Source organism: Mobula hypostoma, chromosome 7, assembly GCF_963921235.1.
Source record: "Mobula hypostoma chromosome 7, sMobHyp1.1, whole genome shotgun sequence".
NCBI classification, from domain to species: Eukaryota; Metazoa; Chordata; class Chondrichthyes; order Myliobatiformes; family Myliobatidae; genus Mobula; species Mobula hypostoma.
The window spans coordinates 122,396,398-122,417,885 of record NC_086103.1 but is presented as its reverse complement, the minus strand read 5'-3'; the positions used below and the strand labels follow the sequence as shown (position 1 = coordinate 122,417,885).

Below are 21,488 nucleotides of genomic sequence, written 5' to 3'. Positions count from 1 at the left end.
GATGGCAGAGCAGAATTGGATGAAATTCCTACAAGAAATAAGGAAAATGCAGGAAAAATATATTCCAAGAAAAAAGAAAATCATGAATGGAAAAATGGCACAAATGTGGCTAACGAGAGAGGTTAAGGCAAAAATAAAAGCAAAAGAAACGGCGTACAAGGAAGCAAAAATTAGTGGGAAAAATGAGGACTGGAAGACTTTTAAAAACTTACAGAAGGAAACTAAGAAAGTCATTAGAAAAGAAAAGATGAATTATGAAAGGAAGTTGGCAATTAACATAAAAAAGGATATTAAGAGTTTTTTTAAATATATGAAGAGTAAAAGAGTGACAAGGGTAGATACGGGACCGATTGAAAATGATGCTGGAGAAATTATAAGGGATAACAAAGAGATGGCGGAGGAACTGAATGAGTATTTTGCATCAGTCTTCACAGTGGAAGACATAAGCAATATACCTGATAGCCAGAGGTATCAGGGAATAGAATTAGGTACAATCAAGATTACTAGAGAGAAAGTGCTTGGGAAGCTAAAGGGACTAAGAATAGATAAGTCTCCCGGTCCGGATGAGGTGCACCCAAGGGTTCTGAAGGAGGTGGCGTTGGAGATTGTGGAAGCATTGGAAATGATCTTCCAGGAATCAATAGACTCTGGCATGGTTCCGGAGGACTGGAAGGTCGCAAATGTAGTTCCGTTATTTAAGAAAGGAAGGAGGCAGCAAAAAGAAAATTACAGACCTATTAGTCTGACATCGGTAGTTGGAAAGATATTGGAGTCAATCCTCAAGGACGAGGTTATGAAATACCTCGAGGTGCATGACAAGATAGGCGGAAGCCAGCATGGTTTCATGAAGGGAAGATCCTGTCTCACCAACCTATTGGAATTTTTTGAGGTAATCTCGAATAAGATTGACAAGGGAGAGGCTGTGGATGTTGTGTATTTGGATTTTCAAAAGGCCTTCGATAAGGTGCCGCATATGAGGCTGCTTAATAAGATGAGAGCCCATGGAATTATAGGAAAGATATTGAAATGGGTGGAGCATTGGCTGATAGGCAGAAAGCAAAGGGTGGGAATAAAGGGATCCTACTCTGATTGTTTGCCGGTTACTAGTGGTGTTCCGCAGGAGTGGGTGTTGGGGCGGCTTCTTTTTATGATATATATTGATGATTTGGATTATGGATTAAATGGTTTTGTGGCTAAGTTTGCGGATGACACCAAGATAGGTGGAGGAGCAGGAAATGTTGAAGAAACGGAAAGGTTGCAGAGAGACTTAGTCAGTTTGGGAGAGTGGGCAAAGAAATGGCAGATGAGATACAACATTGACAAATGTACGGTTGTACATTTCGGAAGAAGAAATAATCGGGCAGATTATTATTTAGAAGGGGAGAAAATTCAAAAATGGGAAGTGCAAAGGGACTTGGGGGTCCTCGTGCAGGATACCCTAAAGGTTAACCACCAAGTTGGATCAGCGGTAAGGAAAGCGAATGCTATGTTGGCATTCATTTCAAGAGGAATAGTGTATAAGAGTAAGGAGGTGTTGATGAGGCTCTATGGAGCATTAGTGAGACCTCATTTGGAATACTGTGTGCAGTTTTGGGCCCCCTATCTTAGAAAGGATGTACTGATGTTGGAGAGAGTTCAGAGAAGATTTACAAGGATGATTCCTGGAATGCAGGGGCTAACATATGAGGAGCGTTTGTCGGCTCTTGGATTGTATTCATTAGAGTTTAGAAGAATGAGAGGGGATCTCATAGAAACATTTCGAATGTTGAAAGGGTTGGACAGAGTAGATGTGGAAAGGTTGTTTCCCTTGGTGGGTGAGTCCAGGACAAGAGGCCATAGACTTAGAATTAGAGGGTACCCAGTTAAAACAGAGATGAGGAGAAATTTTTTTTAGCCAGAGGGTTGTGGATTTGTGGAATTCGTTGCCGCATACAGCTGTGGAGGCCCGATCATTGAGGGTGTTTGAGGAGGAGATTGACAGGTATCTAATTAGTCAGGGTATCAAGGGATATAGGGAAAAAGCCGGAAATTGGAACTAGATGGGTGAATAGTTTAGCTCATGGGGGAGCTGCGGAGCAGACTCGATGGGCCGAATGGCCTACTTCTGCTCCTTTGTCTTTGTCTTGTGATTGTGACTTTCAGTTCCTTTCTTGATCTTGTCAACTCCTCCCCTCCAAGCCAGAGCAAGGATTGAGTTGCTTCTGGAACAGCATGTCATCCACCGGAGCATGTTGTAAACACTGGGACTCGACTGAATTCAGCTGTTTCCAATAACAGTCCTTATCTGTGTGTCAGAGTTGTTCCAGTTCTGTTGTGTGAAAGGTGGATTACATTACAAGCAGTTTATACCTCCTCCCTTTGCCCTGACACACCACTCTCCCATCAGCCCGACAACCCCTCTCCATGTCCCTACACATCTCATTCCTTTCCCCATGCCCACCTCTGTTCCTGGTGACCTCCACAGCTCTTCCCGACAACCCCACCTTGCTTCCTGACAGCCATCCCGTTTTCTTCACCCCGCTTCATGGCAACCTGCCCCCTCCTCTCTGACTCCACCTCCCTTCCCCCTCTCTTCATCTCTCCACACTTCTCTTTCTTAGAAAATATGGTCTTTACTTTCAGAATTCTGTCAGCTGCTCGGTTCTCCACCATACCGTTTCAGAATGTTCTTTGTTTTTCCCGTCTAAATGCCTCAATGCATCTATTAATTTGGAAGGGTATCACCAAAAACACTGTGCCTCAACCTTCCTTTGTTCGTGATATGCAACACAACTCCAGCCATGAAGGCTAAACCCCTCCCAGGTGAGCAGTCCCTGTCTGTAACAGCAGCTCACATGAGAAGGACTCTCAGAGAGTCAACCCCCGTAAGGCAGCTGGGCCAGCCAACATCCCAGGCCGAATACTCGGGGGAGTGTGCACACGTGCTTACTTAAACTTTCAACACTTCACTCATCCAGACTGCTAACTCCACGTGTATCAAATCAGCCACCATCATCCCTGTAGCATGGAACTCCACTTTTTCAGAAATAAATGACTACCAGCAGATGGCACTGTCGTGTTTTGAATGGCTGATAATGGCACACGTCAAAAACTCCATTCCTGCCACATTGGACCCACACTAATATCATTACCAACAGAACCGCTCAACAACAGATGCCATAGAATCTGTCATTCACCTGGCCCTAAAACACCTAGAAAACAAGGACACTTCTGTCAGAATTCTGTTTCTGGATTTCAGTTCAGCATTCAACACTATTGTCCCAGAGACCTTAGTAAACAAACTCTTACTCCTCAGTCTGAGTACACCACTGTGCAACTAGGTGTTGGATTTCCTCACAGACAGGTGTCAGTTAGTCTTCCTCTTCTTCTTCTTCTCCGCCTTGTTTTACGGCAGTTGGCACCCAGCTTAATGGTGCATTACCGCCACCTTCTGCTCCGGAGTGTGCAATAGACGTGCATTCTAAATCTCTTCACCCAATCACACACACACACACACATACCCTAACCTACACTTTATCCTCCCATCTTTGGCTATCCTAGTATCCTATTCCTGCTTAACCATCATATCCCATAAAAAAAACCCTGTACCCCTTTAAGAAAGTTAAAAATACCCTGATCTGTGCTCTCTCACCCATGCCCAGCAATCCTTTTAATGTGAATTCCTGCACCCCCAGTTCCCTTAGATTAATTCTCATCATCTCTCTCTGTATCCCATACTTCCTGCAACTCAGAACTACATGTTCTACTGACTCCTCTTCCTGACATTCCTCACACAATCCTGCCTGGTGTTTCCCTATCATTTTCAATGTTTTGTTTAATGCACAGTGCCCCAGCCTTAACCTAGTCCACACAGTTTCCTTTCTTCTGTATCCACTACCTACCCTAGTAACTGCAACACTCTTCTGTTGTATAGTGGGTAGTACCCCCGACTTTCAGATAGTCAGGATGCACAACTGTTCCTCCCTCTCCACCATCCTCAACACAGGTGACCCTGGGGCTGTGTGTTGAGCCCATTGCTGTACACTCTGCTCACACATGACTGCATGGCCGAACACCCGAGCAACCACATCCTCAAGTTCACCGAGGACACGACAGTGGTGGGGCTCATCAATAACACCCACACACCCCTTTACGTCAGTGATACAGCAGTGAAGACTGCAAACAGTTCCCAACTCCTGGAAGTTCACGTCACACATAACCTCCCGGTCCCAGAACACATCCTACACAGTCAGGAAAGCTCACCAATGCCTCTACTTTCTGAGAAGGCTGAAAAGAGCTGTACTTTGCACATCTATACTCAGGTCATTCTACAGATGCACAGTAGAGCGTGCTCTAACAAGCTGCATCACTGCTTGGTACGAAAACTGCACTGTGGCAGACACGGGTGGTCAAAACTGCCCAATGTTTCACTGGCACGAGCTTATCTGTCGTCAAGGAAAAGAGCCAGTGACAGCATGAAAGATCCCACACACCCTTCTCATGAACTGTTTGTCCCACTCCAACTCTACTGGGAGGCTATGTAGCATCCACGCCAGGACTACCAAATTCAAAAACAGTTACACTCCCCAGACAGTAAGGCTGATCAACACCACCTCCCACTAACTCCACCACTACTTTATTATTTCCTGTCAGTCACCTTGTGAACAGACTAGTGTCACTTACTGTATAAACTATAGTGTGTATGTACATTTATTGTGTGTGTGTTGATTATTATAATTATGTTCATTATCTTCTGTGGGTTTTTTCATGCTGCATTGGACCCGGAGTAACAACTATTTTGTTCTCCTTAAACTTGTGTACAGGAAATGACATTAAACAATCTTGAATCTTTTCCACCCTTCCTCCATTTTGTTAGTTAAAACACTTCTAAGTCATTTTTCTAGTTGAATGAAATCTTTGTCCTGGATTATTAATTTTCTTTCTCCATGCACTAGTGCTGCCTAATCTGTTGAGTTTTTCCAGTACTGTCTTTATTTTAGGTTTCCTGCAATTGAAAGGTCAGTTTTTCAACAACTTATGAAGTATTTCATCTAGTGTTGTAGCCATTAAGGTCACACAAATTGATACTTAAACCCATTTTAGATATTTAGAATATTTACAGTCACTTTCATATAAAAGGATTTAAACAATAGAAAAAATGAGAGACCATGTGACATAGGGGCAGATTTGGGCCATTCAGCCCATTGAATCTTGGCCCAGCCGTCATGACTGATTTACTATCCCTCTCATTCCAATTCTCCTGGCTTCTTTCCGTAACCTTTGACACCATTACAAATCAAGAACCTAACCAGTCAGCGTTAGTTTTTTTTTAAATGGTGTGAATTTACTATTTTCAATACTGTGTGTCTGTTTTCTCATCTGTTGAATTGTAGTGACAGTATACATTTTGTTTACAGATTAATCAAATTTCGGGTGTCTGTAACCCCCACCTGCAAACTAGCTAATATTAAACATTCAAACCTATGCTTATTAAAACAAATGAAAAATAAGAGGTACACATTCAGTTTGTGCAAGATGTAATGAAAGTTTTTTTTAATGGATTGTTTTTCTTTCATTTCCTAACCCCACATAAAGGAAACATTTCTTGTTGAAAAGTCTGTTACCTTAGAAAAATATATTGCAAGGAACTTGCACATGGAATTTTCATTCGTTTTTGTAATTTGCAAGAATTAAATGGGGTTAAGTTAAGAGTAAAAATTTGCTATTGGTTCTATGCCAATGTAGTCAGGATTTGTGAGTTAGACAGTTGGCATCAGTTAGATAAAAGGCAGGTTATGTACTTGCCCCAAGTTTTCAGCTGCATTCCTTAATTCTTTCTATGAAATAACTTTGTAAAACCTTTGCAATTTATAGTTGAATCTGATGGCATTTTTATGACCCAATTTCCTAACAACTTGATATAAAAAACTTTAAATATGAATCATTAACCATGTTCGCTTGATTTGTTGGCCTATTCCAATTTTTCATTGTTGAGTAATAAGGTTGTGGACTGGGTGTTTCTCTGAGAAAGAAGTTGATGCTACAATTGGAATCAGTCCAGAGAAAGCTGGGGCTAACCCAGTTACTGCCTTAATAATTTTTATGTGTTGTTCTGTTGATGTGTGCGAGTATGAAATTAATCATGTCACTAACAAAAGTCTGTTCTTTCACTCAGCCAATCATCATGGTGGCCAGGCCGGCTCTTCTCATTTTGCTTTGTTCCATTAAACATGTGGTACTGCGCAAGGCTGAATGGCAGAAATCTTATGTACCTGCAATTTACCCCAAGGCAACTGTTACACTGGAGAGTGCACATTTTGAAGGCAAAGCCAACCTGAAAGTAACTTCGCTCTGTGGGTTAGACTGTCACAAAAGAGCACCCCTGCCAACCTATGAAAATCTGAGAGAATATTTGTCTTATGAAACTTTGTACTTAAATGGAAGTAGAACTCTCACAGATGTGGATATCCGTGGTTTCATTGCTACTGATTTCGGACATGAACAGAATCACAGAAACAGCGTAAGAACAAAAAGACAGATCTTTGGCTTGGATTCTCGATTCAGCATCTTGTCGAAAAATTTGCTGTTCAATTATCCGTTTTCAACTTCGGTGAAAATCTCTACGGGTTGCACTGGGACCTTGGTATCTGCAAAACATGTTTTAACTGCTGCTCATTGTGTTCATGATGGCAAGAACTACGTGAAAAATGCACAAAAGATGAAAGTTGGATTCTTTAAGACCAAACAGAAAGAGAAGGGAAGAGCCATAACTCAAATCAACCCACTTCTTCCAGAGAAACCTCGATTCCATTGGATTAGGGTGAAGCGGACATACATTCCAAAGGGGTGGATCAAAGGTTCGGAAAATGATGTTGGCATGGATTATGACTATGCAATTCTGGAACTGAAAAGGCCTCACAAGAAACCCTTCATGAAAATAGGAGTGGCTCCTCCTCGAGAGAGGCTGCCTGGTCGCCGGATTCACTTTTCTGGGTTTGATAATGATCGTCCTGGGGATCTGGTGTATCGTTTCTGCTTGGTCAAAGATGAAACCTATGACCTCCTGTATCAGCACTGTGATGCTCAGCCTGGGGCCAGTGGCTCAGGTGTTTACATCCGAATGTGGAACAGGAAAATCCGGAAGTGGGAGCGAAAAGTGGTTGGGATATTTTCAGGTCACCAGTGGGTGGATAAGAATAGCATGCAACAAGATTACAATGTAGCTGTTCGCATCACTCCTCTGAAGTATGCACAGATTTGTTTCTGGATTAAGGGAAATTACATTGACTGTAGGGATGGATGAGATCTTAATTTTTTGCTCTGCTTTTTAAACCATGTGCTTTGCAAGCTAGTATACACTTGTACCACAAATATTCAATTCCAGAGCCTCATTTACTGTGGGCACAGTTCTTCTGATTAAACCTAAAAGAACCAATTATCAAAGTGGTGATCATTAAGAATAAGAGGAAAGCAGGTGTATGAGCAGCAGGGAGTAGAGGGATGTAGAGCATGTACAGGCAGATAGGATGCATTCTGATTGGCACCATGGTTGGTGCAGACATGCAGGTTGTACTGATCTATAATGTACTCGGTCTTCTGAGTAGGAGAATCAGAGTTCTTCTGGGTACTGAAAAGCGGCTTTTTCCTAACTAGAACCAGTGCTGCAACCATGTGCCAGGGTCAAGCAACTGCATCATAAAAGCATGCTTTTTGATTGCAGGTTAACCATAATCTAAGGTTGTGAAAGCAAGTCTGTAATCGCTCAGATTATCTGTCAGATATGACAAGCAGATCAATTTAAGGTTATTTGAAGATTGGAAGAAAATCTGGAATACAATGGAAAATGCTGGAAACACGCAGCGAGTCTAGAATTACCTGCAAAAGGGAACAGAATTTCTGTGCAATATTTTGGGTCTATGACCCTTCATTAGAACTGAATGTTTCCAGCAATTTCATTTTTTTCTTATTATTGCAAACAGACGTTGACTTGAATAGAACTGCTGGTAATTGGCCAACATATCTCTGACAGAATGATAGAAAGAATCCCACTGATTATCAGCTATTCAATTTGAAGAGCATCTATACCTTAAGCATCACAACCTCTTTTGGAAACCTTTTATGTAAAATGTTGTACTGTTAGTGACAATAAGCAGAAAAGAGATCATTCACTGATTTTAATTTGAACTGTGAGGCATACTTAGAGTTACATAAAGTGAATGACTATTCAAAATAAATATGCAGTTAGTGATGACAAAGTGATTTGGCCACAAAATGGGAGCATGAGAAATTAATGGCATTTGAATACTGTATTAAAAATTTAATCAGTCAGTATCAAATGCAAACGCTTATTTCAATCCTTGTTATTCCTTTTGCACAGCACTTGCAAACCATTGGAAAAAATGTCTGAAGCTTTAGTTTATTCAACAAAAAGTTAAGAAATACATAAACCTTTTGCATTTTTCAGTCCCAGCAGGATGAACTTGGATAGTGGGGCAATACTTGCTTTCTATAAAGCTGGTGTGTATGTAAATTTACCAGAATTTATTATCAAAAAGGTGTCTACAGAAGCATTTATATCTTATACATCTACCAAATGTAATACTGCTCTGAGAATTGTTTTTAATATGTTGCTAATGAGTCATGGCCTTTGAATGTGGACAATCTAATGCAATCTATGTCAATATTTTAATCAATAAAAAAGCAAGTGGTCCAATTTTATTTGTATTTGTAGTAATTCCTTTATAGCTGCCTTTTTTTAAGTTTTATCATTTCTGGCCTGGCAACCTTGACCACATTTAAGAGAATGATTAAAGAAACTGGGCCTGATTGTAGTCATTCCAGTGAAGTTACCCTACACATACAAAAATATGAGCGTATGAACAGGGTAAATGCAAGACGGCTTTTCCGCTGAGCTAGGATGAGACTGGAATTAGAGGTCATGGGTTAAAGATGAAAGCTGAAATGTTTAAGGGGAACATGAGGGGGACCTTCACTTTAAGGGTGGTGAAAGTGTGGAATGAGCTGCCATGGAAGTGGTGGATGTGGGTTCAATTTCAATACTTAAGAGAAATTTGGACAGTTGCCTGGACGGGAGGGATGTGGAAGGCTGTGGTCCGGGTGGAGGTCGATGGGACTAGGTGGACTAATAGTTTGGCACAGATTAAGTGGGCAAAAGAGCCTCTTTCTGTCATTCTGTGACTTCTCCTGTCCCACCCTGCCTCACTCAATCAATTTCCATGCATTTTCATTAGCTACACTAAATTCTACAGTTTTACTCATATAATCTTCCTCGTGATCCGGCCAGTCCCACGAGGTGAAGCAATCCAGAAGAGGTAACTGTGCATTAGCTGGTAGTTCTCCCAATCCCATGACTACGTCCCTAATACCTTGGTGTTTTTTTTTGACAGCTTGTGGTGCAAAAAAAAAAGACCTTTGAACATGCATATTAAGAAAGGTATATAGATAAGTAAATGAAAAAGAAATTATTAAATATTTAAAATGTTCTTAAATACCTTTATGCTATAAATTAATTGAAACAAAGATAATGGTAAAACAATACTGAGCTTATGTTTCTAAATAAATGTCAGTGACTCCATTCCAATGAATACAGTACTGCTACTTCTACCAGCAGTTCCTGCCATAAGGATACGTTTCTGCCCTGCCCACAGACTTTGTGCTGGGCTCTGCAGCAAGAAGAAGTCTGGAAGCATTAAACCCTGTAGGGTAATCGGAAATGATCTGAACTGATTACAGCAGTTAACCAGATTGTTCTATGGTAGCACCGGCTGAACATCAGAATCAGGTTTATTATCATCGGCATGTGTCGTGAAATTTGTTAGCAGCAGCAGCTGTTCAATGCAATAGAAGAAGAAAAATAAAATAGTAATAAATCAATCAATCAATCAATTACAGCATACGTTAATTGAATAGCTTAAAAATCTTGCCAAAAACAGAAATAATATATATAAAAAAAAGTGAGGTAGTGTTCAAGGGTTCAATGTCCATTTAGGAATCGGATGGCAGAGGGGAAGAAGCTGTTCCTGAATCACTGAATGTGTGCCTTCAGGCTTCTGTATCTCCTACCTGATGGTAACAGTGAGAAAAGGGCATGCCCTGGGTGCTGGAGGTCCTTAATAATGAAAGCTGCCTTTCTGAGACACCGCTCCTTGAAGATGTCCTGGGTACCTTGTAGGCTAGTACCCATGATGGAGCTGACTAAACTTACAACCCTTTGTAGCTTCTTTTGGTCCTGTGCAGTAGCCCCTCCTTACCAGACAGTGATGCAGCCTGTCTTGAATGTTCTCCATGGTACACCTGTAGAAGTTTTTCAGTGTATTTGTTGACATACCAAATCTCTTCAAACTCGAAATGAAGTATAGCTGCTGTCTTGCCTTCTTTATAACTGCATTGATTTGTGGGGACTAGGTTAGGTCTTCAGAGATCTTGGCACCCAGGAATTTGAAACTGTTTACTCTCTCCATTTCGGATCCCTCTATGAGGATTGGTATGTGCTCCTTCGTCTTACTGTTCCCGAAATCCACAATCAGCTCTTTCGTCTTACTGACGTTGAGTGCCAGGTTGTTGCTGCAACACTCCACTAGTTGGCATATCTTGCTCCTGTATGCCCTCTCGTCACCATCTGAGATTCTATCAACAATGGTTGTATCATCAGCAAATTTATAGATGGTGTTTGAGCTATGCCTAGCCACACAGTCATGGGTATAGAGAGAGTAGAGCAGTGGGCTAGGCACACACCCCTGAGGTGCGCCAGTGTTGATTGTCAGCAAGAAGAAAATGTTATCATAATCTACACAGATTGTGGCCTTCTGGTTAGGAAGTCGAGGATTCAGTTGCAGAGGGAGGTACAGAGGCCCAGGTTCTGCAACTTCTCAATCAGGATTGTGGGAATGATAGTATTAAATGCTGAGCTATAGTCGATGAACAGCATCCTGATGGTGTTTGTGTTTTCCAGGTGGTCTAAAGCCGTGTGGAGAGCCATTGAGATTGCGTCTGCCGTTGACCTATTGTGGTGATAGGCAAATTGCAATGGGTCCAGGTCCTTGCTGAGGCAGGAGCTCAGTTCAGTCACGACCAGGCTTTCAAAGCATTTCATCACTGTAGATGTGAGTGCTACCGGGCGATAATCATTAAGGCAGCTCACATTAGTGTGATCCACCCTTAAATATGTAGGTTCCAAGTGTGATTAGATACACCTGGCTATTCATCGCATTCTCATATTTCATCCTTCCACATGGAACTAACTATTTTAATTTGATTTACAAATTATTTCAATGTAGCTTTAACATATTTTAAAAAATTTAAAATATTGTTCAGTGCTTTAAAATGGTATGAAATGACTAGGTTTCAGAATTGATGTCCAAGTTATGCAAAGTCATCATTAACAACATCAAGGACGTGTTTCATGACATTTGATTTTAAGATCAAATCTAAATTCTGAAATAGTATAATGACCATTGTAAATAACTACTGTGTGGTAGAATTTTGCATGAAGGGTATTTGTACATTAATAGCCACAGATGATGATAAAACAGATTTTTAAATGGTGAAATTTCTAGTGACAGACAGGAGTAGGGATTGAATTTTTGAAGTGTGGGACTCAGAGAGCTGAAGTTATCATCTTCCTGTAATCAAAGAATCTTTGTCCCTTATTTACTTTTAAAGTCTGATTCCCACCAAGTCTTTGTTGAGTAGCACTATGTGACTATATTCTAAAAAAAGTAATCAGTAGATCTTCAATTTGCAGAGCCAGATTCACAGAATCAACACTGTTTACTTTAGAACATTTCCAGGATCAAGTTGTTCAAATTTGCCCAGCTTCTAATCTCTTTTTATCCTTTTGTATTTGAAGTCTTTAACATTCTTCAGGTTCAATTAATAACTTCCACATCTTGCACATTGCCTGACATGTGCAGGCTGGAGTCTGAAACACATCAGTAGCCAAGACGTGATTATAGAAAAATTTTCTAACCAAAAGTATTCTATTAGTAATACTTGGAGCCTTTTTTTTTAAACATTGTTTACTCAGCTGTAAAATCAGATGTTGCACATGTGTAATAGTTTGTGATACACGGGGTATAGTTGTCCACGCGAAGTGTAAACTTGTCATTAACTCTGCTTCATAAACCTGATCTAAATATGAGTTGAAATTGACTGCTGACACTTCAACTTATTCTCTTTCAATTTTTAAAATCAACTAGATTTCAAGTTGCATAATGAAAACAGTAAGTGAAATCGGGACTAACAGAAAACAAAGGAAATATAAATTTAACCTACAATGAAGTTTGCAGTGACATGCTGTCTCGTTAAAATGTTCAAATTTATCAAATAAAATATACCATCCAAAATACTGAGAATTACATTTATTTAAAACATGATTTCCTCACTCTGGGATTTGATGTAAATGCAAATTTTCAGCTCCCCAAACAAATTAAGTAAGTCAAATCAAAAGCGTGTGAAATCAACTTAAGTTGTGCAACTTTGTAAGTAAATTTCCACATGTTAGTGAGTGTACTGAAAAGTTTTAACTATTTGACACACTGCAGATTTAGCCAGAAGATGGGTCACTTGAGATCAGAATCAAATTCAGTCTACGTAGGTGACATGAGAGACCATGATGCTGCAATCTGGAGCAGAAAGGCAAACTGCTGGAGGAACTCTGAGTCAAGCAGCATCTGTGGAGGGAACGGAATGGATGACGTGTTGGGTTGTGACCCACTATTAGGAGTCAGAATGCAACCTTGGAAGATTGGTTCTCCTCTGACCTCCCTGTGTTCGGCTTTTACACTCGAGGAGTAGCACAGCATCTTCCATTTAGGCATGTTAAGGCTATCCGATATAACTATTCCTAGAGTCGGCTTCTATTTCAGATTTCCAGCAACTGAAATCAAAATTCAAAGTAAATTTATTATCAAAATATGTATACATTACACAACCTTGCGATCTGTCTCCTTACAGACAGCCGGAAAACAAGAGACCCATAGAAAACAGACCGACTAACACCCAATGTGCAGAAAGGAACAGAAAACAAATTGTGCGAACAATAGAAGTAAGCAAGTAGCACTTGGAGCGAGAGTGAGCCCAGAGCAGCTGGAGCAGGACACCACACCAGCCTCAGTGTAGCACAGAGTGGAACAAATGCCATGGAGCAGCGTGCAGAACCGGCCTGACCCTTGCCTCTAGTCCCAACACCCTGCCCTTTCAATCTATCTGGCCCAGCATTTAAATCGTTCGAACACCGGGTAGTTGCTTGCTCTGAGATCCCCAACATTACCCAACTTCTCCAAATCAGCCCGGCACTTAGGTGGATCAAACCTCGCTGTCAGTTCAGGTGGACGGGCCCTCAATCTGCCTCTCTTCCACTCTGACCTTACTGTGCTCGCCCTGGCTTCACCTCGAATAGGCCTCGACCTCGCCCTGACTTTGCCTCGCACTCAGCTCACTTTCGCTTGCCTCATCTTTGTCTGCAGTGATCATTTACCATAACTTTTTACAGAAAAATTTTTTTTTACAGAGTACATGGCGTTTAACTGCAATGAAGGTACTCTCAAGACCGTAGAGAATGATACCATTAAGAAGTCTTTGACTACAAGTACATCAGGTCAAGAATGATGAGTTCGGAGAAGGACATAAAGATACGGAAGGCGCTGGCGTGGAGGGCTATGAACGACATGAAGGAAATCTGGAAGTCGAACCTGACCAGAGGGCTTAAAAAGAGGATTTTCATAGCAGTCATAGAGTCCATTCTCAAGTATGGATGCGAGACGTGGACACTCACCAAGACGATGCGGAAGTCTCTCGATGGTTGCTATACAGGAATGCTCCGGATGGCTCTTGATGTGAGTTGGCAACAGCACATGACGAAAATCGAGCTCTATAACAACCTACTGATGCTCTCCACTAAAATCGAGGGGAGAAGACTGCAACTAGCGGGGCACTGTCTATGCCACCCCGAGCTACCTGCCAGCCTAGTCATTATATGGGAGTCCAAGCACGGGAGGATGAACCCTGGGCGCCCTCCCAGGACTATGGTCAACACGCTCCTAGAAGACAGCAGCGCGGCTCATGTAGATGAACTGAACACACTGATGAGGGAGAGGGAGAAGTGGAGAGTCCGTCATCGTGCCCAACACCAGCCCCCTCGGCCAGAGTCGACATAGTAGTAGTAGTAGTTTTACAGAAAAAGTGTTATTGAAGCCTCTGATGGAACAGGAAATTTGCCGATAATATTGTGGTTACTCCATTGTAATATGAACAAAGTCACTGGAGAGACACATTACAGCATCTGTTAGTCTTGTGAGACCATGGATCTGCACCTGGAAAGTCTTCACTCTCCAGGGCGCAGGCCTGGGCAAGGTTGTATGGAAGACCGGCAGTTGCCCATGCTGCAAGTCTCCCCTCTCCACGACACCGATGTTGTCCAAGGGAAGGGCAAGGACCGATACAGCTTGGCACCAGTGTCATCGCACAGCACTGTGTGGTTAAGTGCCTTGCTCAAGGACACAACATGCTGTCTCAGCTGGGGCTCAAACTCATGACATTCAGGTCACTAGTCAAATGCCTTAACCACTTGGCCATGTGCCCACGGAGAGACACAGCTGGTAGATATAAAGCAGTCTTTTATTTGAGAGACACACTTTTATTAGAGAGAGAGAGAGTTCTCACACCAAGATTACTAGCATGTAGTTCCTCCACTACTTTAGCTCCCATAAGGTAGACCTTTTCACTACTGGGTTGATCGTGGCCTTAAAATCACCACAGATCCATCCTTTCTGGCTTCGTTGTTGTATTTTTTTCAAGTTCCACCTTTAAACCTCAATTGGTCCAGTGTATGTAAGCCCTGCCACAACGGTAGTATAATTGAATTGGTCAGGCAGTTTTCTGATCATGCTCACGTTCATTCCTGACTGCAACTCAATTGCGTCTCTGACTGCTGTTTCCATTGATACAGCAATTTCAACTGCTCTTTTAAATGTGAGTTGTGCTTCAGTTAGGAGTCATTTTTGAATATGTTCTTGTAAGATTACACATACTAAATGATCTCTCAATGCATCATTAAGCCCATCACTAAATGGACAATGCTCATGTAATTTCTTCAATTCAGCCCCATAAACTGAAATAGACTTGATTCTGCTTATGAAACCTAAAGCACTCTGCTATCAACAGTGGTTTTGATTCTAATTGTTCCTACTTTATGCTCATGATATCAGCAAAGCTAATCTCGAATAGCTTGGTTGGAGCAATTAAACTTCTAAGCAAACTGTATGTGTTTCCACCAATTGCACTCAACAACATTGACACTCATTTTTCATCGGCTATTTCATTTGCTTCAAAATACTGCTGAATTCGTTCAGTACACATCATCCAATTTTCTGTTGTGCACATATGACGCGGTGTTGTGATGATATCTGCCATTCATGTTCTTCTTACATATAATCCACAATGAATTGTGTAAACAAACAAAGAATGCTTAATAAGACAATCAGACCATAACACATGGGAGCAGAATTAGGCCATTTGACCAATCGCGTCTGCTCCGCCATTTCACCATGGCTGATCCATTTCCCTCTCAACCCCATTCTCCTGCCTTCTCCCTGTAACCCTTCACACTTGAACTAATCAAGAGCCTAACAAGCTCAGCCTTAAATTCACCCAATGACCTGGCCTCCACAACCACCTCTGGCAGCAAGTTCCACAGATTCACCGCGCTCTGGCTAAATAAATACCTCATTATCACTCTGCGGCAATCAAGCAATATACTTACAATATTCTCTGGCTGCTCCAGTTTCCTCACTGATGAAGGCCCACTGGTATATAATTGGGCAGCACTGTAGCCTAGTGCTCACTTTACAGTACAAGTGACCTGGGTTCAATTCCCGCCACTGTCTGTAGGGAGCTTGTATGTTCTCCCTGTGACCGTGTGGATTTGCTCAGGGTGCTCCGGTTTCCTCCCACAGTCCAAAAACGTGCTGGTTGGTAGGTTAATTGGTCGTTGTAAATTGTCCTGTAATTAGGCTAGGGTTAAATTGAGGGATTGTTGGACGGCATGACTCGAAGGGCCAGAAGGACAACTCTGCACTGTATCTCAGTAAATAAAAAAATCAGTCAAATATTACCGTAACATTAAATACACTAAAAGTGCCATTTGTCCCTCAACAGGCAGCCTGCCAGGAAGCATGGAATAGTGTTCTTGTTTGATAGACAGCATTGAAAGGATTACAGTGAAGGAATTAGAACTGGGAAGTGTGGGCTGGGATTATGATTGCAATACTTTTGGGTGTGAGGCACTCCTACTGCTTTTGACTTTGTGTCAAGACCGTGGATTAAATCAAACACACTTTCAACATGCCTGATACTGGCAAGCTGCTGCGGAATCCCAAGGGAGCGGACCTAGCTATTTTCAACATTGAGCGTTAGGTTACCTAAAATACAGCCCACAATTTTAGTAGTGAGAACCATGTCGGTGTAGATTGGGAGTAAGCCAACCAACTGCTGTTGTTTTCCTTTGTAGCTGACATACCAATGTTAAAATATCCCATGCACGCTTCTTCCTATTGGAAGTGGCTGCTCTCTTAATGTGCTCCCTCTGCTTGATCTTGACAAAGAAACTAAAATTAGAAAAATGCTTTGTTTAGATGTCTGTCCACAAAATTTGACTTCCTAAGTAGTAGGAGTAATCAGTATTTACCTGTTGCATCGTGTGTTTCTTATTACCTGTGTGTTTAAAGGGCACCTGCTGGTATTGTGCAGACACCACATAAATGTGTCAAATGCCAGTTAAAATGAGAATAAATGGCCAAATAGATTAGGCCCATGCTAACACTGCTACTCAATATCTTTGATCACCAGGGATGACTGACAGCAGATATCAGTTAGTGGTGTAAAGGGAGTGGGAAAGCCTTGCTTCTGAAACATGGGAGTAGTTGTAAGCAACCTTATAGATTCCTAAGGCTGAACAGTATATAGTCCAAATCTCTTTCTTTCTTTCTTTATTAATTTTTTTATTGATTTAAGAGGAGCATAAATACAATCAAGAGGAGAATTATCTCAAATATATATATCAGTAACAATATAAACTGAGATTAAGATAAACATTGTCAAAATCATAGATATTGTTAAACTAGTATAAAATATATAACAAAAAATGAAAATAGCTATTCTCCTCATCAGTTTATGAAGAGAAAAGAAAAAACATTGAGTTTTAAATGAAGAGGAAAAAAACCCCACTACACTATATTAAAAAAAAACAGATAAAAACAAAAAAAAAGGGACTGGGCAGTCCATTTTGAGGATACGACCAAAAGAAGAAAGACTTTCTGATCCCAAATCTCATGCTAATGGCACCACCTGGTGGCAGAGTTCAGCATCTGCTCAATTCCATAGTCAAGCCTCCAAGATGTGAAGATAATATTCTATTTTGTATTTTTTAACATAGTATTGCATAGTTCCATGATAGCTGTTGCATTTATTATTAAATTTGTCCTGTTCTTCTATGATTACTCAAGTGCTTCTCTTTCTTTCAGTAAATTGAAATGATGGCATTGAACTTGAAAGAGTGCACAAAGATTCACAAGCATATTGCCAGGGACTGACTCATGGGAAGAGATTATATTCTTCAGAGCTGAGAGGTAATCTTATAGAAATGTATAAAGTCATGAGGGGCATAGAAAGGGTGACTGCACTCTGGTTGGGGAACCAGGAACTAAAGGGCATTTCAGAAGTTGCTTTTCATTTCGGCATTCAACACTATTGACCCACAGAACTTTGTGAACAGACTCCGACTCCTCATTCTAAATACATCACTAACAGACCCCAGGTACATCCTCCCTTTGGAATGTGTGGGTTTTCCCCAAGTGCTGCGGTTGTCTCGCACAGACCAAAGCTGTGCCAGATAGGTTCGTTGGTCATGATTAGGTCAGGGTTCAATCAGGGTTGTTGGGGTTGCTGGGCAACGCGGCTCAAAGGGCCGGGGGGCCTATTCCATGATGTATCTCTAAATCAGGGGCTCCCACCCTCTTTTATGCCATTAACCAAGGGGTGGTTGGGAACCCCTGCTCTAAATTAAAAACAAAATAACCTCTGCCTCAATGTCAACAAGACAAAAGAGATGGTTATTGACTTCAGGAGAACTTGTACCACTCACACCCCATTGGTGGCACCACAGTGGAAAGTGCGAGCAGTTTTAAACTCCAAGGAAGCACATCTCGTACAACCTCTCATGGTCCCAGACCCATCCCACACAATCAAGAAAGCTCACCAATGCCCCTACTTTCTGAAGGTCTGAAGAGAGGTGGACTATACACACCAATACACACAACCTTCTGCCGACCTACTGATTGACTAGGCTTATACTCGTTGGAATTTAGAAGACTGAGGGGAGATCTTATTGAAACGTATAAAATCCTAAAGGGATTAGACAGGCTAGATGCAGGAAGATTGTTCCCGATGTTGGGGAAGTCCAGAATGAGGGATCACAGTTTGAGGATAAAGGGGAAGTCTTTTAGGACCGAGATTAGGAAAAACTTCACACAGAGAGTGGTGAATCTGTGGAATTCTCTGCCACAGGAAACAGTTGAGGCCAGTTCATTGGCTATATTTAAGAGGGAGTTAGATATGGCCCTTGTGGCTAAAGGGATCAGGGGGTATGGAGGGAAGGCTGGTACAAGGTTCTGAGTTGGATGATCAGCCATGATCATACTGAATGGCGGTGCAGGCTCAAAGGGCCAAATGGCCTACTCCTGCACCTATTTTCTATGTTTCTATGATGTGCAGTAGGGAGCATCCTAACGTGCTGCATCACTGTTGTTACGTACCCCGTAACTGGGTTGCCAAACCAGCAGAAATGGATCACTCAGTTGGAGTCTGGATTATTAGAACTAAGGAAGTTTTATTAAAGAAACAAGCAACACAGTAATCGAAAGGATAATAAATGCAACAGTTCAGCAATGATAAACACACATGTGCACAGAATTAAGATAACAGCATCAATCAAGCTCTATCGTTGTCTAGGGGTAAATGACCAAATTTCAAAGTGACACAAAAGTTCAGTCCAATTTAGTTCAGTTCGCAGTAATCGTTGCCATGGCGATGGACAACGTCGGGGGGAGAGAGAGAGAGAACGGGAACGACCGAGCATTCAGACACGGCTTCCACTCACAGACCGGCGATATGGCTCACAAGCAGCTTTTGGGCAGGTTCTTGGTGATGTCACCTGAGGTCACCGACTGTGAGCCCTCCTCCAGATGCGGTTGATCCTCTGCAGTGAACCCGGCACCCAAGCAAGGGCGGACACACACCGGGTTCCCGCTGATCGTACCTTTCCACCCTGTGCGTTGTCTGGTACTTCCCACCGACTCGTGAGAGGCGCACCGCTTCCAGGGTCTCGTTACCTTGGGTGGCGTGTGTGTCCTGCCTTAGCGAACCGGTCCCTTTTTATCCCCCTGCTGGGGTATCGCCTGTCCATCACTTCAAACAGTTCAGGGTTCAAAGGGGGAGCCACTCCAGACAGCTCTCTACACATCTCCAGGTGCTGTTTCATTGTGTCCGTTATCTCTCTCTTGAAGACAGGTGGCAGACCAACTGCTGATCACACAGGACAGCTAACATCTTATCTATGTGTATTCTCGTCACACTGTATGGTACGGAAACTGCTCTGTGGCGGACAGAAAGGCTCGACAGCAGGAAGTCAAAACCGCCCAGTACTTCACCAGCACCAGCCCACCTGCCATCAAGGACATCTGTATATACAGAAAGTGCTGGGAAAAGGCCAGCAGTCTCATGAAGGATCCCACACACACTGCTCACGAACTGTTTGTCCCACTCCCGTCAGGAAGGAAGCTATGTGGCATCCATGCCAGGACCACCAGACTCAAAACCAGTTACTCTTCATAAACAGTAAGGCTGATCAACACTTTCACCCGCTGAGCCTCACCACCACACACCGACCAGCACTGCTTTACCATTTCCTGTCAGAGTCACCTTATGTACAGACACTCCTGTAGCTAGCATCACTTTATGTACATACAATCAATGTACAAAAGTTATCTTATGTATTTAGGTTTATATATTTTTGTTATTGAATTCTTAACCTTATTGTGTATTTTTGGAAGGGTTTCAGCCCGAAACGTCGACTGTACTTTTCCACAGATGCTGCCTGTCCTGCTGAGTTCCTCCAGCATTTTGTGTGTGTTGCTCGGATTTCCAACATCTGTAGGTATTCTCTTGTTTGTGTTTTTTTGTGCTGTACTAGATCCGGAGTAACAATTACTTGGTTTCCCTTTACATTTGTATTCTGGAAATAACATTAAGCAATCTTGAATCTTGAATCATGAATTCATGGTTAAGGTGAAAGGGAAAAGATTTAATAGGAACTTGAGAGGCAACCCTTCTTTTTACACAGAATGTGGTGTGATGTGGAATGTGTTGCCAGAGGACGTGGTAAAATAAGAGCTTTCAAATGACAATTGGACAGGGATATGGGTTGGAAAGGTTTGAAGGTTATGGGCCAAACAGGATCAGTGCATCTTAGTCAGTATGGACCATGTTGGACCAAGAGCTGCTTCCAAGCTGAATAATTCAATGAAATGTACTTATGACACTTAATAGGTATAATTTTAACCTCTACTTCAGATTAGGTTGGCTGTCCAATGAACACAAAACCCATTTTCCTTTCTAAATAGATTATACAACTACACATGCTCCATCTCTGAGTTACTGAAGTGGGATTAAATTGACCTGTGACTCAGAGTTGCGAATGTTAACTATAGCAACATAAATCGCTGTATACAGTGAAAAAAAATAGCCAAAATATTCTCAAATCTATTACAAAGAATGGGGTGATGAGGGAATGACCTCCTTCTTCTCTATTCCCCATCTCCTTTTTCTTCTCTCATCTTATCTCCTTTAACTTTTCATCGCCTCCCTCTGGTGCCCCTCCCCCTTTTATTTCTTCCACTGCCTTCTGTCCTCTTATATCACATTTCCCCTTCTCCAGCCCAGTATCTCTTTCACCAATCAACTTCCCAGCTCTTTACTTCACCCCCTCCCTCCCCCAGTTGCACCGATCACCCTGTGCTTCTTCCCCCCCCCCCCCTTCTAACACTGACTCCTCATCTTTTCTACTCCAGTCCTGCTGAAGGGTCCCGGCCCGAAACATTGACTGTACTCGTTTCCATAGGTGCTGTCTGACCTGCTGAGTTCCTCCAGTATTTTGTGTGTGTTGCTTGGATTTCCAACATCTGCAGATTTTCTCTTGTTTGTGACTGAGAATGAGGACACCATAAAACTCATTGGTCAAGGTTATGTTTTTAAGATGAGAAAATGTTTTATTCTTGACATAAGTCTTATTGAGCAGTAATATAGATGAACTAAAGGAGGCTGGGATCAGCAAATCTGTAAATAAGTGTGAAGTATAAGGGAATGGGTCTCCCTAGGGTTGGTATTAATTGTAGACAGAAATTACATCCATCACTAATTATCCTTACTCAATTATT

General features: G+C 41.9%; 1 protein-coding gene across 1 annotated transcript in view; it reads left to right on the top strand.

Moving 5' to 3' along the window:
• The window catches only part of LOC134349005 (serine protease 23-like), a 38,930-nt gene extending 30,246 nt beyond the window's left edge, over positions 1 to 8,684 (top strand). The window contains exon 2 of the mRNA XM_063052841.1: positions 6,155 to 8,684. Within this exon, the coding sequence (XP_062908911.1) occupies positions 6,164 to 7,282 (1,119 nt within the window). The 5' untranslated portion in view covers positions 6,155 to 6,163 and the 3' untranslated portion in view covers positions 7,283 to 8,684. The remainder of the gene's footprint in view (positions 1 to 6,154) is intronic.
• The last annotated feature ends 12,804 nt before the right edge of the window (positions 8,685 to 21,488 follow it).